The 24,322-nt window shown below is 37.9% G+C and overlaps 1 protein-coding gene across 6 annotated transcripts; it reads right to left on the bottom strand.

Moving 5' to 3' along the window:
• Window positions 1-801: 801 nt before the first annotated feature.
• On the bottom strand, window positions 802-23,389 carry RABGEF1 (RAB guanine nucleotide exchange factor 1; the record flags this gene model as incomplete). 6 transcript variants are annotated; one of them, XM_084251027.1, is made up of 8 exons in its annotated part: window positions 802-1,200; window positions 5,862-6,118; window positions 11,184-11,275; window positions 12,686-12,818; window positions 13,913-13,994; window positions 18,244-18,413; window positions 21,068-21,234; window positions 23,211-23,389. In XM_084251027.1, the coding sequence occupies 8 exons, from the start codon at window positions 23,387-23,389 to the stop codon at window positions 802-804; spliced, it is 1,479 nt and encodes a 492-aa protein (XP_084107153.1). The 6 variants fall into 6 exon arrangements, with proteins under 6 accessions (XP_084107153.1, XP_084107154.1, XP_084107155.1 ...); XM_084251028.1 differs by having other exon boundaries at window positions 18,244-18,410; XM_084251031.1 differs by having other exon boundaries at window positions 1,178-1,200; window positions 5,858-6,118.
• Between the last annotated feature and the right edge of the window lie 933 nt (window positions 23,390-24,322).

The following is a 24,322-nucleotide window of genomic DNA, read 5'->3' as shown; positions in this document are numbered from 1 at the left end:
TCTATAAATATTTGCTGAATGAATGGAGGAGGTATCAAGAGGCATGATTCAGAGCTTTCAGTTGACTATATTGAACAGCATCTTTATGTGACCTAATAATTACTTTGAACCTCAATGGTGTCATAGTCTGACTAGACAGGATCTCAAAGTTAGAGCTAACATTTTGTTAAAGATGGAAACAACATTTTAAGGGAAGTATGTCTAACACTTCTAGATTCATTTTAGTGGGGCAAAACAAATAAAATGATGTTAATGGCAAATAGTCAATATACTTCATTCCAAACTAAAAAATTAACACATTAAATGCCATGCACAGCAGACACCATTTTTTTTACATATTTACAATATTACATATTTACTTAACAATATATCTTCTATCTTTACAATTTATAAAATTATCTCAAACTGTAGAATAGTGGTACCATTGAATTCCCTTAAACATACACTTTGTAGCATTCACTTGTTTTATCCTTTAAAAGGCAATTATTATTTACCCAAATCCAATTAAAGTGAATGCCACAGAGGAAGCACGTGGAAACCATGGAGAAAAAATAGATTTAGACAAAATCTTCACACAAACCTTAAATGAATCTATTTCATTAACGCAAATAAATAGTATTTTATTAATCACTAAACTGCCCTGCCAGGAAAAACAAAACAAAACAATCCCCACAACTGTACCTTTAAAAATGCTCTGACATTTATAAGCAATTAAGTTATAGTCTAGATCCCAATCAGTGGGCTGTAGTAAGGACTAGCTACAATTCAGGTTCAAATAAATACTATGTATGTAAATTTTTATCATCCTGCATAAACCTGAGGTTGCAATGGTGGAGGAAGTTTATCATTTTCAACATTTTCAGAGTCAATAGCTGCTAAAGATTGATTTGGGGGCTTAATTTCAAGTGGATATTTCTCAACAATGTCTTGAACCTCTTTTGCAATTCCATCAGTCCAATCTATTAGGTCTTTTTCAAGTTTTTTGGCTTCATTCATGATTCTTTCCTGTCGTTCATTCAATTGGGACAGGAGATCCAAGTTCTTATACATTTGCTTAACACCTACGCAAGCATCAGGAGACCAATTCTCAGATTCTTGCTTCCTGGGAGAAGTCTGGCCAGACATATATCGATCAAAATCTTCCTGACTTAAATTCAGTGACTGAGCATCTAATTTCTCAATGAAAGCCACAGCACAGCACTACAAAAGAAGAGAATGTTATTAGTCATAATCATATTAAATTATTCCCTTATTACACAGAATTTTAAATAATGAAGCAAAAGTAGATAAAATAGTTTTAATGAACCCGCAGCCTCTGCAGTGCCAGTTCGATCCCCGGCCGCTGGCGAGGGTCCCACATGGCGGCGCGCAGACCTCTCCTGCCCTGCCCGCTGCTCCCCTCAGCAGTGTATTTCGTCCATCTGCCTGTTCTGTTCCCTGCTCTGGCTCTGGTGAATTCTCTCACCCTCCTGCGCTTCTTACTGTACCCAGTGCTTGTATAAATAAACAAATCTTTAAAAAAAAATCAGGGCCTCCCTGGTGGCGCAGGGGTTAAAGTCAGCGCTATCAAACTATTACCAGCCACTGTGGCAAAAGTTGGATCCCTGGCCAGTGAGCTGACCCACATGGCACAGCAGACCTCTCCTATCTTACCCACTGTTCCCCTCAATAGTGTATTTCAGTAGATCTGCCTGTTCTGCTCCCCACTCTGTCTCTGGTGAATCCTCTCACCCCTTGGATCTCTGGCCTACACACCAGTTCTTGTATGCATAGATAAATAAAATAAATCTTTAAAAAAAAATCAACTTAAATGCCAACTCCCACTGAGTGACTGTTGGAAATTCAGTCCTCTCCTTGGGTTGTTTAAAAGTCCTAGGGTCATGTACAGAGTGAAGTACTTCAGGAGACACCTTTAGAATATGTTCTATCTGGTTACTACAGAGCTACCTGTGGACAAAAACCAAAGGACTCCTTCAAGTCAGAGGCCCCTGCTTTCCTGTTATGTTGCAGGGCAGAAGCAGCATTGCTGTGGCCAGGAGCTCCAGGGACAAGTGTCTGGAGCCCCATAGAGCTATTCCCTTTTGAGGTCTTGGCAGCTCTACAATGCCCACCCTTGGCATGGCCAGCCACTGACATGTTGTTAAGGTACTGATGTGGCACACAGAACTCTAATCCTAAAAGATAATTTAATGTCAAATTACTCCCCCCCCCCAAAAAAAAGCTTTGAAATCAGACAATATGAGTTATCACCTGTGTTCTTTGACAGCCAAATGTTATGTGACCCTAAGAAAGTTATTTAGGCATCTGTAAAATTGGGAAATACCACCTACATGTATTGTGAGAACTAAACATATCACCTGTAACAGAGCAGATGTACCATGCTTGGCTCATAGCTCTGTATTAAGCAATGAGTAAGTGGTAAAAATACTAGGGAAAGGGCCTCCCCTGGTGGCGCAGCGGTTGAGCGCTGGGCTGCAAAGCTGCCCGCAGTGTCTGCAACACTGGTTCGATCCCCAGCTGCCAGCGAGGGTCCCACATGGCACGACAGACCTCTCCTGCCGCGCCCACTGCTCCCCTCAGCAGTGTATTTCGTCAGTCTGCCTGTTCTGTTCCCCGCTCTGACTCTGGTGAATTCTCTCACCCTCCCCCACTTCTGACTGTACCCAGTGCTTGTATAAATAAATAAATAAATCTTTAAAAAATAATAAAAAAATAAAGAGTTGTACTTTAAAAAAAATTTTTTAAAAATTAAAAAAATTTTAAAAAACCTAGGGAAAATGTTCTGTTAAACAGACGTGTGTTAGTCATACTTTCCTATTTTGATTAAATAATCAAATAATCTCATTTAATTGAATAAAGGTAAAAATATATTTTTGAGAGAAAAACATGTAACATAAAAATAGGCAGTTTTCAGAATTTCTTCTGAAAAACTCATCCACAGGATCCTACATTATTACCCATAAAACTGTAAGTGGATTTTTTCTTCAAGGAATATTTAGTATATCTATTGTACTTGGTTCATCTGATGAGAACATGCCCATCTGAATCTTCCCTCAGGCTCACACTTTGTGTGGAATAGCTGCAGCTCCCGTTCTCGGGGGAGAGGAGGACTCTAATCTAAGATGATTGTAATATTCCCGACTTAGGTAAATATACACACGTACTGCCACTAATGTGAACAGTGTATACTGGAAACCAAAAAATAATTTGATGGAGAAGCATTTTCAATTTGTAACAAAATAAATTTGAGACAAAATAAACAGCTAGAAGTGTAGCTCAAAAGAGGTAGTATAAACCTTTGGGCCATCACTGTACAGGTGGCCAGCAGAGATCTGTAACCAGATGAGACAGCCCAAGGAGAGGGCTGTATATAAGACAGACCCTCAGGAAACAACATAAGTCAAGAGAAAATAGTGGACAAAAAAAATCTATGGGATGCAGAAGAAGTGGGATGAAAATCATTGCAAATAATAGTACAAACATCATTTTGAAGGGAAAAAATAGACAAAATACTCTATGACATAGGCTGCCAGTGACATTTTTATGGATACTTCTCCAACAGCAAGAGAAACAAAAGAGAATATAAACAATTGCTACTATATGAAATTAAAGGTTTCTGTACAGCGAAAGAAACTATCACTAAAACAAAAAGACACCCTACTGAATGGGAGAAAATATTTGCACATCATACATCTGACAAGGAGTTGATATCAAAGGTCTAAAAAGAACCCATACAACCCAATAAAAAGAAAACAAAAAGGAGGCAAAGGGCATTCCCTGATGGCGCAGCAGTTGAGCGCTGGGCTGCGAAGCTGCCTGCAGCCTCTGCAGTGCCAGTTCGATCCCTGGCCACCAGCAAGGGTCCCACATGGCACGCAGACCTCTCCTGTTGCACCCGCTACTCCCCTCAGCAGTGTACTTCATCAGTCTGCCTGCTCTGTTTCCCGTTCCGGCTCTGGTGAATTCTCTCACCCTCCCACGCTTCTGACTGTACCCAGTGCTTGTATAAATAAATAATCTTAAAAAAAAAAAAAAAGGAGGCAAAAGAGCTAAACAGGCGCTTACAGATGGCTAACAGGTGTATGAAAAATGCTCATTATCACTTATCATCAGGGAAATGCACATCAAAACTATAATGAGATACCACCTCACACATGAAAGAATGGCCTACATCAAAAGACCAGAAACAACAAATATTGGCAAGGATTTGGGAAAAAAAAGGAGCCCTTATAAAATTGTTGCTGGGAATTTAGACAGGTCCAATCCCTATGTATAGAGATGTCTCAAAATATTAAAAATGGATCTACCACATGATCCAGCTATTCCACCTCTGAGTTATCTACCAGAAGGATACAAACACACTAATTGGAAGGGACATATGTGCTCTCATGTGCATTGGAGCACTATTCACAACTGCCAAGCTATGAAGCTACCTAAGTGCCCAAATAGGAAGATGTGTTATGTATACATGATGGAATACTACTCAGCTATCAAAGGATACTCTTGCCTTTTGTGATAACATAGATGGAACTGGAGGGAATTGTGCTAAGCAACATAAGTCAGAAGGAGAAAACAATTACTGGAATATGTGGAATACAGAGAAACAAAACAAAAGGTCAGACAAAACCAAACCAACAACAAACTTGAAAAATCTGACTGTAGAACTGAGACTAGCAGGAAAATGGGAGAGCAAAGTAAGGAGGGGCGCTGTAATAGGGGACTATAGTGGAACACTTCCCCCTACCTTGCCGGTAGGTGTGATCCTCTACCTCTAAATCGTATACAATGTTGTAAACCAACGTTACCTCAACAGAAAAAAAAAAAAGGTCCCCCAAAAGCAGCATTCCCAAGTCTCTCTGAAACAGCCTAGATAAAAGAAATTGCAAGCCAGTACCCACTCTTTTGTGTGGGGGCCTGTAACACCTCCAGCTGCAATCCAGATGCCCCAGATGTTGGTAACTATGGTGACAAATAGCTAATGGTGATGGAATAAGAGGGGAAGGCCTGGGTCTTGGGAGACCTGAAGCTTACATACTTTTGGGATAAGAAAAATAAAGGACAAGTACAAAATTAGGTACAGAAGTGAATATAGAGTTAGGTTGTAAAAATAACAAATTCGTGGAGCCCTGGATATTCAACTGTGGGTTCTGAGATCTTTTTAGGCAATTGTCCAGAAATGCTTCCTTCCTCCTGTAGCCCAATTTCCCCTCCCTCCCTATTACCCTGTACTACTTTCAGCATAGGAAACAAAGCACAAGTGGTGTCCTGAGGCTGAAAGTCATTAGCTTGACAATAAATCTAGGCCAAAGCAAACAAGGAGAAATTTAATGGTTGGTGAAAGGAAGGATTTGACCTTATAATTTAGATAAACATAATTTAATATTTTCTCGCTTAGATCTAACAAAACAATAATTGAAAATCATTGCATATCCTCTAAAGTGATTTTTTTTGTTAAAATAATCTCAATATTTAGTTCTAAGAGGTAACCTATAAAGAAAACAAAATATAAATTTTAAGCCTTTTAATAAAGGAATCAGAGAACAAGATTTGACTTATTCATGGTTGAAACACCCAACTAAGCAATGGCTCTCATACCCATAACCCTCAGGAGTGATGGCCAACAAAAGCCAGTGATGATGGCACCTCAGCATGGCCATCATGTTTCCCATACGAGTACCACAGTCTTTGGTCAAGTATCGGGAGGTGGGGTCACCTGTGCACTGTAATAGCAAGCAGGCATTCGCAGCTGTGCTGACTCCTCAACTCAGGGGCATTATCATGTCACATGCCTGTAAGTGATCTGTCATATCCTTAAATAACTTTATAGTTCTTTTCATAACACCAAAAAATCAAATACTTACAAGGTTGGTGAAATAGTAACCATCCTCTCCAGTCATCAATCGGCTTGGATTGCAGAAGCGGGTAATATACTGGATATTGGACTGAAGGCGCGGGGGGTTGCCCTTCAAAACAATGTAGATGAGTGTGGGTAAGAAGTCATCGGCTGAAGCTGGCTCATTCTTGGTGATTTTGATGGCATTGAAGATATGCTTACTGCACTTGGTGATGCAGGCCAACTTATCTCGAGGTACACGTTTAGAATCCATTTCAATGATATCTAAAAAGCAGAAAAGATACTACTTCCAATGAGAAAATCATTACATAAAAGAGCGGTATCAGTATAATAATTTTTTATTTATGAAGTTAGAGGTACCCTTATTAATGCCTTTTCCACCAGTTAAACTAGTATATGAAAAACTCAGAAGATGGCAAAAATGGTAAGTACTAGCTCATACTTATAGAACACACGACATGACCCCGAGCCAGACACTACCAGCATAGTAAGCGCAGCAAGCATAGTTCTTTACAACTTCAGATTACACAATGGATACTATTATTATTAAGGGCAAAGAGGCTGAAGAAGTTTGATGATTTGCCCAAGATCAGAGAGACCATGAGTGACAGAGGCAGTTGATATAAAACCAAGTCCATCCAACTCTAAAGCCAATGCTTTTAATCATGATACTAAACTGCTTATGGGTTCCATGAAGAAATAAGAAGAGTCTTTTAACTGTTTCTGTTCCTCTAATACATTGCAAAATTCAATTTGGAAAGTCTCATTTTGCAAAGTGTTTTTTAGGAAGCAAACGCAAAGCATCTCTGTATTGGAAATCAAAAACAGTTGCTGAAATCCTTCACACAAAGGTGATAGTATGTAAAACCATGCCCATGGCAAATCACTACTATAAACATCTATAATACCTCTATGACACTTACAACCTGCTGATCAGTGGAGGGATAAATTTAACCTCTTGAATAGCATTTTATTTCTCTTAGAGAGAAATTTCACTGCCCTTGACTAAAATGCACACTATTTCTCACAAAGACTGGGAGGCAGTGACTAGTCTATCCGCATCACTAGAATAACAAAGAGGAGAGTAGGAGTGTGCCTTTGGATGTACACGCCTGCCTGCAATCTAGAACATCACGAAAGAAAAGAGCCAAGGCAGCTTAATTTGACAGCAATTTCTTGCCACTAGCAGGATTTTAAGTTTCAGATTTAGGCAGCATGTTAGTGCACACCAAAGAGTTCTTTCTGTTCTCAGCTCTCATCCCTGAGGTCAGCTACTTAGGGATGCCTCCCCACTCCCCCAGGGCCACCGGTTGTGGAAGACAAGTGTGTGGGAAACTGAAATGCTGGACAGTGCAGAGGGCTTATTTTTAACTTACTAACGCTTTGATTTTCTTGCCTACATGTCTATTGTGTGAATTATATAATTTTGGCTTACTTTATGGCTTAGTTTCTTTAATCTTTTAATTCTGAGTTGTAATTATTATTACTATGTCTCAGTCTTTTTCTTTCTCTATTTAAGCAGAACTTATTACAAAAAAAGAGATTTTGGAGGAAGAGTTTTAAACCATTTTGACTACTTTCACATGCTCTCTTTAAGTCTTCTACCTTTTATTGTTGATTTTTATTCTCAAACTTTTAACCACTTTCTCATTCACATTTATTTTTTAAGTATTAAAGTGAACAAAAGGTGAATTACTTTCTATCTGGGTGCACATGTGACTGACTACCACCACTGCCAATGTGCACAGTCAGGCGCATAAAAAAGAAGGGAAGAAAAAGAAAAGGAATGAGAATAAAGGCAAGGGAGAACCCAAAGAGATTTTTCCCATTCTTCATCCTATAGCAACCCACCCCCCCACCCCCAGCCTCACCCCTAATATCCCTGGCCTGGAAGAAATAGCTGCTGTTTTCTTGAAACAGTTGTGGACCCCTCACCCCAATGTGCAGTTCCATCATCTATATGGCCCTAAAGCCTAAATTAGGAGACAGGGGAGGAAAAGTAAAGAAAACAGGAAATTCACTGCTATATCAGTTCTTCTACTAATGATTTCCTTCCTCAATCTGCCTGCTATTATTAACTTTTCAGAGCCCTCAGATACTGCTTTGTGTCTTTTGTCCAAGGCTTTTACTTGTAATCAGTAAGATGATTAGGGTTGGGTGGACTTTATCTTAGCAGATATTGAGACTTATCCTCCAAGGGGTCTTTGAAAACACAATAAGCTATACCTCTAGGTTTTGGTTTCTCAGTCTCAGCACTACTGACATTCTGGGCTGGATCTTTTTTTGTTGTAGGAGACTGTTCTATGTACTACAGGATGTTTAACAGCAGTTCCGGCCTCCACCCACTAGATGCCAATAGCACCCCCATATGAGGAACATAAGAAAATGCCTCAAGATGACAAATGTCCCAGGCCAGGGAGGGTGGGGGTGAGGAAGGGGATACAACTAGCACCTATCTGAGAACCACGCTCCTCTATAGAGGTGGCTCCCACAGCTGAACAAGAGCTGTGGAGCCAAATGAAAATGGAAAACGCTCACCATTTTACATTTACACTCTCTTTATACCCAAACTCTTTGAGCTAAGAGAAACTGATGATGGGATTCTCTGATCCTGTATTTTCTCAAGGAAGATACATGTCATCAGCGAGTCCTAAAATCGAACTAAAATCTCAGTGCAGAGGTCTTGATTATGACCCCATTTTAGTGCAGTTTCTTTCAATAGATCCCATATTTGCCCCTTCTCAGGCCAAAAAACAAGTCCTTGACCTACCTGACACTGCATAACTTGTCTGACAGCATCTCCTAGCTAGTCCCACTGTTTACCAAACAGACACATCTCACAAACCACCATTCACTGCCCACCCTACTCTCCCCACTGATGGGTCAACCTAACCACTCATATCAACTAATGTCCCAGTGAATCGTGTCCTACACAGATAAGAGTCCAGAAGCCTGGAGACCCCTCTATCAAGAACTGGCCGTCTTGGATGGATGAAAGTGTTCTCTCACACTTGAGGTTGGTGGCTTCTACATCTGGTAGCTTATTCCTAACAAGTAAGACTTTTCCCCTTGAATGTGGCTAAATGGTAAATCTTAGTGTTTTATATTTATTTATTTATTTATTTTTGTTACAAAGAGAAGGTTTTTTTATTCTGATGAAATGCAATTTGTCAGTGTTTAAAATTTATGAGTCATGCTTTTTGTGTCTCCATTTTTCAACAGTTTTGAAGATCATGTTTGCAGTAATACTATTTTAAAAATACTTTTTCTATGGTCAAGATGTTAGACTTTTTTTTTCCCTCTGGCAATCAGAGGAAAATATCAGGAGTGGATGGGTCACTTCTGTGACTTTAGGGGCTCCCTACCTCCTCCAGCAGGAATTTGTTTTGACTCCATCCCGCACATACGAGGTGTGACCTACATTAATCCCTGTGGCAATCTCCTCCAGTATACCTTCTATCCGCTTAACTGTCTCAATATCTTAACTCACTGCATGTCTCCTACAACTGAAATCATCGTCTTGAAAGTTCCAGATAACTTTTTTTTCCTTTTCTTTTTCCACAAATAACTTTCTTTGAACCAAGATGAAGTGGTTTGACTCTTTTCTGATGAATGTTTTTCTCTAGAGATAAATTTCAATTGAAATGGAAAATATCTCATTTACTTATAAACAAAACTGACAGTGAAGACTAGCACCACATGAGATATTTAAGACCATTGCTACAGATTGTCCTCTGATTATCCTGTACCCAGGCTGACAATTTCAGATTAGGGAGAAAGTGATCATGTAACCTTTGGTCCTTCAGAAGCAGAATGTGTTTGCACTGGGATTGGCAAGATGTGAGGGTTAAGATGAGAAAGAGTAAGAAGGCTTTTATTTCTGTGGCTGAAATTCTACTGTAAAATGATCTCTTGAAACTCCATTTCAGAGGCATTGAGATAAGTTTCACTTCTCGAATTCTATTAACAAATTATTAATGTATTGAAATCCTCTTAGTTCTATTTTTAAGTAAACAATGGCCTGGCACATGTAGTTTCTAGCTTTATAAGGTCTTTCCTGTGGTTTTTCAGAAGAATTATCAACATAAATTCCCATGTAGTACTTTAAACACATACCAATTGGTCTTGAACTTTCTGTAAGAAACTCTGGGGAAAAAAGCAAGATCTACAGTCAGGCTTTTGAGAGACTCTCACCTTCCATTTCTTACACTGTTTGTGTACCTGAGAAGAAGTTAGGGGGTAGAAGTAGGCCTTAACTCAAAGGAGTCAATTCAAGAAACCTATGCAGAAAGGCTTTGAACAACAAAGATGACACTATTCAGCTAGCCCAATCAGACTATTTCCAGAGCTCACAGGGGGCCTTGCAGAGAAAAATTCATTCAATAACAGGAGTTAAAACGTACAAAGAGAAGCAGAACCTGAGAAAGTGGAAGAATCATGTAAACATCAGATAACCTGGTCCAAAGGGGGGCATTGGGGGTATCTGTGAGAGTGCTGCCTCCCTTCCAATGCAGAGAATATCTTAAGCAAACTCCTATTTCTTGCTATAACTTGAGTGAGTTTTTGGTTATTATAAACAAAAGGGCCTACTTAATTGCAGGCCTCCAAAACGGCTATCATCATCCGAGGACTTTCCTTCCCAGCAGAATTTCATTAACAATCTATAAAGAAGCAAGCCTTTCCCACTCTTCTCTTTAATTAAGGAGAAGGTGACCAGGGTCAGATGTCTCTCCATTAGGAGTTGTTTTGTTTTGCTTTTTAACTTTTGTGTTGTATCTCTACTGAATTATTCTTATGAATAGGAAACAGAAACCTTATTAGGTGTCTGGACCTGTCAGAAGGGCAGAGTCACATCAATTCAGAACATTTCATTTACTTCCTGGACAAATGAGAATAATAATTCAAAGCATGTCTCTGATTAACAACCAATTAAAGATGCATTTTAATAAGTAACTCTAGATTAGGGATTACCTTGCCTCACCAATTCCTTTTCTGCTCCAAGATTATTCTGAATATATAAATGTAACTGAGTTTTAAGAAATTTACCCTAACTGTATGTGTTTTCATTTTAGTTCAGTACCCAAGAAATAAGAAACGGTCACAAAAAGTGAAGGGGAAAAGTAGTTTATCTGCCAATCTGAATGTTCAAATTCAGAAAACTGAAACTCTTACAAAACAGTTTTATTACATTCCAATATATCTTTGAGAGTATACATTTTAGAAATACTTCAGGATATTTTTGATCAATGAACTAAGTATGGATTTATATAGCAAAATACTAACTTCAAAGGAAAAACCCTCAAATATAAAAGCTCTTGGTTTCACTCACCTGTTATTGCTTTCACCACCATATCAGACACTTCTGGAATTTCTTCATTAACAGGGACACAAAGCATCTGAGGTGTAACCCAGTGCAGGGCTCTACAAAGAGAGAGTGAGTAAGAAACAGTCTCCAAAAATGGACAGTAGTCCTTTATCTTGCTATCTCCTTCAGTTGAGGGAAAACATGGTGTACCACTGACTAATCAAGCAAATCTAGGTCTCCCAAGCACATCATCCCTGCACACATCAAGAAGTACAGCTGATGGGCTAAAATAATGAGAATCCTAAAATGAGGCTTCTATTTGGCACTATCATAAGAAAAGCAGAAGACAATTTTTTATTATTTAAATATTTTATTTTATATAATTCTTACATCTTTTTTCATCTTTGCACAATGTATGCATTTTCATTTTGGTTATATTCCCCATACAATTGCACCTCCCCCCTTATTTTGACTCTAGTCCTTCCTTTCTTCCCTCCTCCCTCCCCCCCCCAGTAGTGTGTCTCAAGCAGAAGACAATTTTACCAAATGAAATGAGATTATACTAAAACTAAAAAGCATTTAATATTTGAGAATGAAGATTTGAGAAGAATCTGCTGCCTCCTGTCCTTACTTTCACCCAGAGTCTTTTTTAGACTCTGTCCTCAACTTCTGAGCCTGTTGAAGAGATCAGTAAGAATGTTGTCACATCAGCCTAAATCACTGACGTTCCTAGTCATATTCTAACTTCATTCCAGAGATCCTACTACTGACTTTCAGCACTTGTTTCAATAACACTTTTGCCTTGAATCTTAGTGCAAAGCCCATCTGTTTACTTCTGTTTCCTAACATCTGGCTCCATCTTCCCAATACCAGTAACTCCTTACCTCTGGCAGGACGCCATCAAGTACAGATCTACCAATTACCAGTCCCCTTATCTGGGGACTCCATTTGGGATTCTTCAGCCTCTCTCCTCTAGAAACACCTCCTCATGCTCAGTCTTGGACCTGTTTCAATACTTAGATGGTCTATTTCCTAGGTGTCTCCTTGCCATTGGCATGCAGAGCACTGGGGATCACTCTACTGGCTTTGAGAAGTATTATCTACCATTAAGTTGTGGAAAGGTGTGATTAGAGAAGAGGTTGAATAATGTGCACCCCTGGTAGGGATGAGGAAACACCCACTGTCTGGATCCGGGTATTCACAACTTCCTTCCTGACAAGATTGTAAAATATGAAAAAATAGTGAAATTTCCTCCTCTTTTGGGAGAAATTTGGGAGATTTGAAACAATCTCAAACATCAAACAGGGTTCTTACCTAAAGTTGCTTGGAGACAGGTGGATAGGCAAGATGATGCCTTGAGCCCCTTTCTCTTCCGATTATACCATATTCCCTTTTTTCTGATATCACACAGAAGTTTAAATGCTAAGGAAGGACCACAGGTGCCTTAGCTGTTACTTGCTCTCAAGTGCCCTGTTTCCTACAACAGACTGTGGTAAATATGAGAACAAAGTAGAACAATCAACTACCTGATCCTCTTTTGAATAGCAAGATCTTTCTTCTCATCATCAGTAGTTTCCGGACAGAACACATATTTATAGAGGCGAGTCATGATGTACTTTTCAATCTGATCCATTATCTTCTCAACTCTTTCTGGAGGCACTGAAATACCCAAATAATACAAATAAATTTGCTAGAACTACATTAAACACAATCAGAAACAGAAGTATAACAAGTTACATTAAAAAATGCCTTTTAAAAAATTACCTCAACTGGGGCCTCCCTGGTGGCACAGGGGTTAAAGTCTCAGCACTATCAAGCTATCACCAGTCACTGAGGTTCGATCGCCCCAGCCAGGGAGCTAACCCAGATGGTGCAAGCAGACCTCTCTGTCTCACCTGCTGCTCCTCTTAGCAGTGTGTTTCAGTAGATCTGCCTGTTCTGCTCCTCACTCTCTCGGGTAAATCCTCTCATCCCTTACACCTCTGGCCTACACTGCAGTTCTTGTGTGCATATGTAAATAAAAAATAAAGCTTAAAATAAATTAACCTCAACTTTTGGGACTACTTTTCATAGAATCCCCACTTCTAACTTAAACTCATTTGCCAGGACCTTAATAGTTGCACAGCCTGCCAAGGGAAGACCTCAGTATGGGTAACTCCTTATTACTGTATTAGAAAAGCATCTGAAACTCCAAAGATTGGTGAATGCTGGCAAGATTCATCCTGTCATTTTCCTGAGATTTACAGTAAAATCTAAGATGTACATATGGGGCAGAGGTCTCAATACATCAATGGAAGTCAAATTCACTAAGACCATCTAAAAACTTACATGCTAAAGCAGTGATTGTCAATTTTTTTTCTTTCTCCAACCCACTCAAATACATAATGATTAACAATGACTCACCAAAATGGTAATTTTGTTAGTAATTCCAAAATGGGGGTTTCACTGAGAAACCTCCCAAGGAGTCTTAATCAACTCTGCCCCACATGGAATGAATCTATTAAATATTATTCAATAAATTATCCAGTTGCTCTGATTATATAATGTATACGTGTAATAACAATACACACAGTGACATTCAAAGGCACTGCTAAGTATAAGATCAACTACTAGAATGTCAGTGGAATGAATGGTTTATAGAATGGAGTGGGCAAATCAGCAGGCCATCAGAAGAGAGTAACTTCTAAAGACTGAGCAGTCAGCCCCTGTGCAACTACCAATAGTCCCTCAACGATTGGCCTACAAAGCAGTACCTTTTCCACGAGTCTGCATTCTTTCAGCCACATTCTGGTAAAAATCCTGAGTACATTCCGACTGTTCCTCAATGCTTAATTCCTGAATAAAAAAGACAAAGAAGCTGCTTGGTAGCTGAAGAACAATCATGAGTAAAGTTCAAAATTTTATGACGTTTCCAAAACCCACTCTTGGAAATCAGTGCTAATTTCAAAAGTACTTATAAACTATATTAATTCTGCAAAACCTACACATTATTTACAACAGCCCATGACCTCTTGCTTCTTTTCACTGTTTATACATATCCTTACATGAATATACTGTATATTTTTATAACATACACATTTATGTGATTTTATATATCTAATCTATTTAATCATTTTGATAGTGTTATAACATCTCATTAATGAACTGGTTTGTTTAACACACCCTAACAGAGTACATTTGGGTTCCTTCCCTTTTTTCACTAGTTTGTACTGCAGTTATAAACAACTGTGTGAAAACTATTTATTTTGGGGGTTTTTTTGTGATATAGTTCCAAAAGTGACATTTGTGATTTAATAAGCACAAACAACTTTAAGTATCTATTACTATATACAATCCTCAGACTTAGTCAATGTCTAATTGTCATTAGCCATTATGTGTGCTTATTTCTCCATGTTCCTACAACATTAGGCTTTATAACTATTACTTGGTTTACTGACTTTATAGGTGTGACACATTTTTATTGTCCACTTTTATCCATGAATATTTAAAATCTATATAAATGATAAACACAGTTCAGCACAATAAACGAGGTGAGGCAACAGACCTCTATGTCACCCACTGCTTCTTAGCAGTGTAGTTCAACAAATCCAACTTTTCTGTTCTCAAAAAAAAAAAAATTAAAATTAAATAAACCAGAAGATGATAAAAGAAGGAAAAAAGATGGAGAGAAACAGAAAGCAGAGCCTGGAATACAAAAATATGTTCCTTGACGATACAGAAGTTAGTGAGGAGTTGGCCCAACCCATACATTTGTCTCTAAACTTTCTAATAATCTTCATTGCTATGAAAACAGTCACATTACTCAAGTTCCGAAATACAAAACAAACAGATTCTGCAGGTGAAATTCTGACAACCAAATAAGAAATTTCTACCACAGGCTCTCACAAAGATGTCACTGTAGGATGGCATATGGCTCAGGACAAATTCCCCAGGACTGTTTCTCCTAGGCTGCCTCTACAAAGGCCAATGACTACACACACCAAGGGCTGAGGTGTGTGTAGCATTCATTCTGATGCTCTGATTTAATTCGGAAAGGATGCCTTAGGTTCAGGGGTAATGAGAAAATCATGCCTATCTATCTGTCTTTATGTCTCTCAAGGAGATCCTTCCCTGGTTTGGACCCACAGTAACTCTCACCTCAAGTTTAGCCACTTTCCCCACCTCTACTCTTTTCCAACCATGTTACACATTACAATACAACTGATCATCATAGATTATGATCTGGTTGCACTGCCCTTCAGTGCCAATGGACACCCATCAGGTGCAAACTGAAAGGTGCACTGAGCTCAAACAGTGCATCCTCCTTCCCATTTACCCTGCCAAGTTACCTACTGTCCCAAGAACCTGTTTTTAGGTTTTTTTCCTCTAACACTGAAATTATTCTCTGTCCAGGTTACTCCTCTTCAACTCTTTAATATCTGTCTGAGGAAGTCACCACGGCTTGAGTTCACATCTTACCTCCTCTAAGAGGTTGTCCTTATCCCCTTAGTCAAAATAACCATGTAGGTCTCACAGCACTCTGACCACCTTGACTGCTGCTCTCATTACTGTCTTAGTTATTTATATAAGAGCCACTTGGTTGAGTTAAAATTGATCTCTCTTGTCCAGTAAGGATTAGGTACTTAAATTGTATACATTTTATAATGTTAAACTTTTATTTATATCCACAATTTCCATTGTTGCTTTCTACTCTGACTTTCATTTTTTACTGCATAGATTTTTTTTTAAAAGTTAGTATCACTAAACCTTTTACCTAGGCATTAACGATTCTTCAACTGTTCAATATTACCTCCTTTCCACAGTTGGAACAAATATCCTAATGTACTTTCTTCTAAGTTTTTTCATCTTTCTGGCTGGATGCATAGTATGAAACAGACCCATGTAATGAAAATTGGCACTGGCTCCCTTTATTCTGCACTATCTTTTCAAGATAACCTGAAAACAGCCTTAGGAGACAGAAACAGTGAGTACATCCCTCAAGTGAAAAGGATAGATTGTTTACCATCCAGCATAATGTTTCCCTCTGGGGCAAAAATCACACAAGTTCATTGCCCTTTCCCCTAATGTAACTTGCCACATACCAAGCATTGCCTAGGTTTTACATTGCCATGTGGGAAAACTAAAGGAATTGGTGCAAATGCTGATGATATACTTTGGATAATGATCTTCTTATAAGAAAAAACTGGTCTTTGTTTCTGATACAGGAGATTTATGTCTCCTGCCAGTATCCGTGAAAACTACAGCAGGCTAATTTGTTAGCTTGTAAACAGGGTAAATCTCTGATTCATCACAGTTCTTTCCAGAGGAGCTAAGTGATAGGTGTGCACTGGCAAATTCTTTTAAGTTCTACAAAATTCCAAAGGCTTTTCATAGTTTTCCATGAAGAAAAACAGTCTAGTAATAGAAATGAACCCATTTTCTTATGTATTTTCTAACCATTGTTTGGGATCATTTTTTAAATAATGTTTATGTTGTTATTTTTCCAATATATTTTTTTTTTGTAGCCTAAAAGTTGGACAAATGTGGGTATCTCTTCCATTGAATATTAATACTGAGAAGTACTCTGTATATTTTCTTAATTGCTTGGCTGAAGTCTTTCCTACCCCCAGTTTTGAAAACTTTGAGACTATTTCCTTAATTATGTTTACTGTTTTTAATTTTAAAATTGGGTCCTGGGTTACCTTTCTTCCCCCAACCTCTCCTCAATTTTCTTACCATAATTAAAGCCTATTTTGTTTATCAAAGTTTCAGTGCTTTAGATAGATACTTCTGTTCTCCTAACAGTAATTACATAAGGAAAATTACTTCTAGCATACACACATGGTTAAGAGTAGAAGGGTAATTCTAAGGCATAATAGGATGATACCTGTCTTTCTATTTATTCTGGGAAAAGAATGTGACTAAACATACAGCCACATTTTAAACTACATTTTTTTTTCTCTTCATTCAAACATTAAAGTTTTCCAGAGTCTATATCTTGACTTAAAAGTAAACTAAATTATTACAGAACAAGGGCATATTATATTTCTGAGGAAAACAACATTCTGAGCTGAGCAGTTTTCTAAAAAATAGTATCATAGTATAGATTACCTATAAACATTTCATATGAGCTGATGAACAAATGACATGAATGATATTTTGCTTACTTTAATTCTAAATGTCAATATTTACTTACAAATACCTAGAGAGGAAAAAAAGGGGCTACTTATTCTCAATGTAATTGCACATGAAAAAAGCATCAATTGATTATTGGTCTAGTGACCTCTACCCACATTTGGAATATAGCTAAGCAGTTCATCACTGCTGTTTCTCTAATTCTCTTTTTCCTTTCTAACTAACACTTTCTTACCTCATAGAAGGGACTTTTGAGACAATTTTGAGTTTAATGGGTGTAGAATGTTACAACAAAATTAATCACTATTTATAAAGTGAGTCCCTTTACAGGGAGTCTTATGAGTTATTTCAACTAAATGTTTAAGTTAGAAATAACAGGTTAAAAACACACACATGGAAGACAAATTCTTATTCTGGCAGAATCTACCTATGTGACCTTGGACAAGTCACTTACCCTCTCTCTGAATTTCCCCAGCTAGAGAACAAAGGGGCTGAAACCAGATAGTTGCTAAGGTCCCTTTCAACATCTAAACTTTAGCTTTCTATTCTCTTTCTTTTCATTATCCTCTCTGAACAAAGAGAGGAAAATTAAAGACCAAAATACAAATCAAAAACAAACAAAAAGACTAAAATGATTGCTACTGGTCTAACAACTATTATTTAGAGTTCAAGGTCTAATATGGCTCTCTTGGCAGCTTATGCAAAATGACAAGTTAGAAAATTTATTACTAACATATACAATATAAGTGTCTTTGATGTCAGACTTTCCACACAAAAATGATCCAAACACCACTGAGTTGCAGTGGAAAAGTACTAGCCTAGCAGTCAGGTTTTAATTTGCATTAGTGACATTTTTTAGGTGACATTTTTTAGGTGAGTAACTTAACATCTCTGGGTCTTGATTCTCTTATTTTTAAGACCTTCCCTAAAACCAAAACTCTATATTGCTAAATAGTTATTCTCAACCTACCCTTTTGTAAAGCATTGATTCCATAAACATCTTGGTCTGCTTATAGATTTCTTGGCCTGTCTTGTGGAAGGTCTTGAGAAATTCTATGAACTCTTTAGACACTCTATCTGTTTCAATGCTGGTTTGCCGGTTTATGGAAGGACTGGGAGCTTTTGCTTCCTGAATTTCTGCTGGGAAAATTAAATATAGTAAGTTTCATTATAAAAGATCCATGCATGAAATTACTTTAAGTACCTAACTTAAGATTATTTATATCATGCTTTATCAAAGTTAAATTTGAATTTAAATTACTTTATGTTCAAATATTTTAGCAACTTTCCTTAAAGTAAGCTTAGTTTGTTTTACAAGATGTATACATAGACAAAACAACATGATCTAAAAGATATTCCTATTCAAATAAAAATTGTTCTATTAGTATTTTCTTAGCCAAAATACATCATGCTTTATTATTTTTTTTTAAGATTTATTTTATTTATACAACAACCGGGGTACAGGCAGAATGCACAGGAGGGTGAGAGGATTCACCAGAGACAGAGTGGGGAACAGAACAGGCAGACTGACGAAATACACTGCTGAGGGGAGCAGCAGGCGAGACAGGAGAGGTCCACTCGCCATGTGGGTTACTCCGAGGCCAGCGGTGATCGAACCGGCACTGCAGAGGCTGCAGACAGCTTCGCAGCACTGTGCTCAAGTGCCTGCGCCACTGGGGAGGCCCCCAAAATATATCATGCTTTAAACTGTACATTTAATTGTTAATACTGAAATGGCACCACTGTCCTGAGTAATTTTCTTCAAAGGTTTATAAAATGACTCAACAATTAAAAGAACAATCAGAAAAAACAAAAATGTTAGATGACTTATAAAATTTTAGACAACCTTTCCAATTCTCATTTCACATGTTAAAAAGACAAAGTAATTTGTTTATGTGAAGACTAACAATAATTTACCCATCACTGTTTTCAAGTCAGACTGCTCAAAGAATGCATCCAGAGAAGCATAATAGTCATGAGACAACACACAGTAAAGACATAAAGAAAGCAAGTGAGGGGCCTCCATGATGGCACAGGTGGTTGAGCATTGCACTGTGAAGCTGTCCACAGGTTCTGCAGTGCCGGTTCGATCCCAGCCGACTAGCGAGAATCCCACATGGCACAGCAGACCTCTCCTGTTTTGCCCACTGCTCCCCTCAGCAGTGTATTTCAGTCAGTCTGCCTGTTCTGTTCCTCACTCTGTCTCTGGTAAATCCTCTCGCTCTTCCACACATCTGGCCTGTATCCTGGTTCTTTTATAAATAAATAAATCTTTAAAAAAAAAAAAAAAGCAAGTGAAACACTATCTAATCAGTTGAACATCAACTCTTTCCCCTCTTCAAATTAACATATACTGAAAATAAAATGAGACCTTAGCAGAAAAGATGTAAGATGTTGTGACACAGCAAGCACTCTCAGAAAACAAGGACTATCACTTGCTCTGGGATTCTTAGTCATATGATTTTGAACTGTGCCTTCTAATACAATATGTACATGGGTTAGAAAACCTCATATGCTTAGGATTCTCTTTTATACCAAAAAAAAAAAAAGATAATTGAACAGAAAAAGTATCTTTTGAAAGGACTAAAATCAACCATCAATGTTTTCTCAGAATAATTTCTTATACTCTTATTTTTGGAATATTAGTAGCTAAGATACATTTCAATCATAAAGTTTAAATAAAGTTTTAAGATCATAAAAGCATTACAGTGATAGGTTTGTTAGTCTTTTCTGTAAAGGTCTCATTTTCTTTTTGGTGTATATTAATTTGAAGAGGAAAAAGAGTTGATGTTCAACTGATTAGACTGTATTTCATTTGCTTTCTTTGACTCTGCTGGATGTTTAAGTGAGTTAAACATTTGTAGATTATCTAGAAGAATGCACTATTAACTATGGCAAACTATCACTTATTACATAATTAATTATTAAACTAATGTGGGGCATAGTTGCTTGACTTACGTTCAAATTAAAGCAAAAAGATCCTTCTCTCTCATTAAATAGTTAGCAGAACAAAATTATACTTTATAGATACCTTTCCAAATCAAGCATTTGCCTAACTTTTAAACTGTCAGGGGCTGCCTAACTATGATTCAAATATTTCAGTCACATTAAAAGATAAAAGCTAGTCGGGGGTAAGGAAACTCTAGCCATCTTCTTTAAGATGCTTTACTTGTGCATTCTCCTTCCCAACATATTCTTTTCTCCAAATACAGGTAATTTTGATTTAAAAACCTCATGAGGGCCTCGCTGGTGGCGCAAGGGGTTAAAGCACTGCACTATGAAGCAATCCACAGCCTCTGCAGCACAAGCTTGATCCCCGGCTGGCCAGGGAGCAACCCACATGGCGCAGCAGACCTCCCCTGCCTTGCCCGCTGCTCCCCTCAGCAATGTACTTTGTTCAATCTGTCTGTTCTGTTCCCCACTCTGTCTCTGGTGAGTCCTCTCACCCCCCCTCACCTCTGGCCTGTACTCCAGCTCTTGTATGCATAAATAAATAAATCTTAAAAAAAATTTTTTTAAATTAAAAATAAAAACCTCATGATGAGTACCCCAGATTGAGGGGTAGAGGATGAAGCAGGGCTCCAAGGGGACAGCACTGTTGCTCAGTCTCCTTCACCATTTCAAATTTACAGCATATTTTTAGTTTCATACATCATCTGACCCTCAAACCCAATTTAGATCTCAAATCTGGGTTGGTATTCTCTGAAAGGTTATGGAATTAAAAAGACGAGTCTATATGCACTGTGGATCTCTGTCATATCTCATCTGGGCATAGAAGAAAATCAGAAAATTACCCTTCTTTGATCCAACCCTAGACGAAGCACTGAAGAATTTCTTCACCGTGGTAACCTTGCGAGTCTTCTCATTGGTTTTCTTTTCTTCAAACTTTGAAAATGTGAGGGACTGTGTCCCTTGGCTGCTCTGACTGCTGGCAAAGGCCTCTTCTTCCTCCCGCTGAAGTCTGTCATTCAAAAGAAGGTTATGAATGCCTCAAATGTTCTCCAAGTTTTCCTTGTATCTAAAGGTTATTACTCACTGAATTGAGAAGGACCTAAAAATTTTTAGAACTGGAGATAATACACACCGAATTGGTTGAGGTCTCTAATTTGAAAGTACCCTAACATGCTACTACGAACTTCGAAAAGGACTTTTCTCCATAGATCATGTTTATTCAGGAATTGTACTGGGGCTACATGAAAAGTCTAGTTCTTTCCCCTAATATGTCCAAGGCTGGAAGGGAGAAAGAGATACATAAATAACTACCATATAATGTGACAGTACCTACAGTAAAAGTAAAACCAAGTGCTATGAGAATACAGGAATGTATTACAATGGTGACATTTAGTATTAAAGGATGAATGCGATTTCACCAAGTGAAAGGGCATTCACAAGAGGAAACCACAAATGTGAAGACATGTGGTTTTGGTTGCCAAATTCAATGTAGTCAGAGTACTGACGGTGTAATGGACTATGATGCTGGATGCACAGGTAGGCTCCCGGTGCTAAGAAACCTCTACTGGCAAGCCCACTATAATCCTGTATTTTATCATGTGGTGAACGATTAATCCAACTCAAAAAGACTAAATCCAGTAAATTAACATTATCTGAGCTATGCTTTAGGAAGATAATGCAGCTAGCTATGCAGCAACTTGAAGGGCAGAGAGACTAGACATGGGGTTAATAATTAATATTACAATTATTTAAGTGAGGAAGAACAAGTACCTGGAAAATGGGAGATGAAATTCAAAAGACTTCTCTGAGCTGGAATAAGTAGAACTTGCTCAATTAGTTGTAGATATCAAGGAAGGTGAAGGAGACATTAAGAATGATTCCAATGTCTTTTAGCCAACGGAATAAACAATGAATGTTACTAACTGATACGGTAGGAGGGTTATAAGGAAATGCTGGGAGTAGGGATTAAAGTAAATAAAAGTAATAAAGTTGGCCTTGGACCAGTTATATTTAAGGTATTTATGATGTCGAAGGCTATCTAGAGAACAACAGTTCTCAGATTTCATAGATAGCAGCATCAGCATGACCTGATAACTTGTTAGAAATTCAAATTCTCAGGCCTCACTTTCAACCTACTAAGTCAGAGACTCTGAGAGTGAGGTCCAGCAATTACTATCTTCACAAGATTTCTAGATGATTCTCATATGTATTCAAATTAGAAAAATAGTAATACTACAGGAAATCTCTAGTGAGGTCACAACTGGAAGCAATAAAAAATAGCAACAAAATTACAGGTAGAGGTGTTAGTTTGAAAATGGAAAGGAACTCATTTTTCACTGAGACAAAAGAGAAGTTAATATAAAGATATTACTGCATTTTGATGTGGAACGGGGAGGAGGCCAAGAAAATTCATGCCTAGTGGCATCTACTTTCTTCATGAAATAGGATCAGCCACTGAGAATCAGGAGTACAGTGGAAAACCTCAGGAAAAGTTAATATTCTAAGTCTACATTTTATCTCTTTGATTAGCTGTGGAGTCACTGAAAACAGTGAATGTCCTTTACAATTTCCCACAGTGAACACTGTGAGTTACCACAGATGCTAAAAAAGTAGTCACTCAATAAAGACTAGCCAATTAGATATAAAAAAATCAGCAAAAGCTGTCAGAATTCAGTTCCATTTCTTTTATTGAGATGTTATACTTTCTAGCTTCTTAGGTAAAGGATTAATATTATTCATGGCATTTTATTAGTTTCTATGCTCAGCAGGCTTTCCATCTTCTAATTTATATAATCAAGCTTTGCATAATACAAACTACTTTTGAATTACAAACTCCATTTCTCTTAATATTAAATTGACTCATGGATACATCAAAAAAGAAAAATGTATTTTGACAATAACTTAACTGTGTATCAAGTTCTATCCCTGTTAAACCACCACCTCTAAAAAAAGTTACTTTCCCTCCCTCTAAAAAAGTTATTTTACCTCTCTGCCAGTTCCCAATCCTCCTGAATCTGCTTTTGCCTGGCTTTGTGGTACTCCTCTCTCCAGCACTTGGAGCAGAAGCCTTGCCAAGCAGGGTTGCCATAGTAACCACATCCTTTCTTGCATAGGAGCTCTGATTGATCCACGTGAATTCCTCGACGTTCAGACTTAAGACTCATCTTCTCCCTGCTAATCAAGTAACAAACAAGGAAGTGTTGAAACATCACTATCATTCTGTAATACTAACAGCAGGGTAATTAAGACCAAAATATGAGAGTACAATTTTCAAGCTATAAAGGAAGCAAAAAAGGAGGGAGGAAAGAAGAGACAAAGAGAAGGATAAAGAAAGTTTAAATATAGCAAATTCTTGACATAGTCATGCTACAGAAGAGATTGCTAATCCCCTGTCCAATATACAATGAATACATTAAGAAAGAACTAATATTGTATTAAAAACTTAAATGTATGACATGAAACTATAGAAATTCTAGAAGAAAATGTAGGGGGAAAACTTTGTAACATTGGATTTAAGGACAATTTCTTGGATCTGATAGCAAAAGCACAAACAATAAAAGCAAAAATAGACAAGTGGGACAACTTAAAAACTTCAACACTTTTACACAGAAAAGGAAACAATCAACAGAGTAAGACAACCTATGAGATGGGAAAAAAATATTTGCAACCCACATTTCTGATAAAGGGTTAATATTCAGAATATATAAATCACTCCTATAATTCAACAATAAACAATCTGATTAGAAATCAGCAAAGGGGGGGCCTCCCTGGTGGCGTAAAGGGTTAAGCACCGCACTATGAAGTGATCCACAGCATCTGCAGCACAAGTTCGATCCCCGGCTGGCCAGGGAGCAATCCACATGGTGAGCAGACCTCTCCTGTCTCGCCCGCTGCTCCCCTCAGCAGTGTATTTCAGTTGGTCTGCCTATTCTGTTCCCCACTCTGTCTCCAGTGAATCCTCACACCCCCCCCACCCTGAATCACTGGCCTATACCCCAGCTCATGCATGCATAAATAAATTTTTTTTAAAAAAAGGTTAAAAAAAAAGAAATCAGCAAAGGATTGGGATAATTCTCCAAAGATGATACACAAATAAC

The sequence above is a fragment of the Talpa europaea genome (genome assembly GCF_964194135.1).
Source record: "Talpa europaea genome assembly, chromosome: 12".
NCBI lineage: Eukaryota > Metazoa > Chordata > Mammalia > Eulipotyphla > Talpidae > Talpa > Talpa europaea.
The sequence above is the reverse complement of the archived record's forward strand: the minus strand, read 5'-3'. Positions and strand labels throughout refer to the sequence as shown.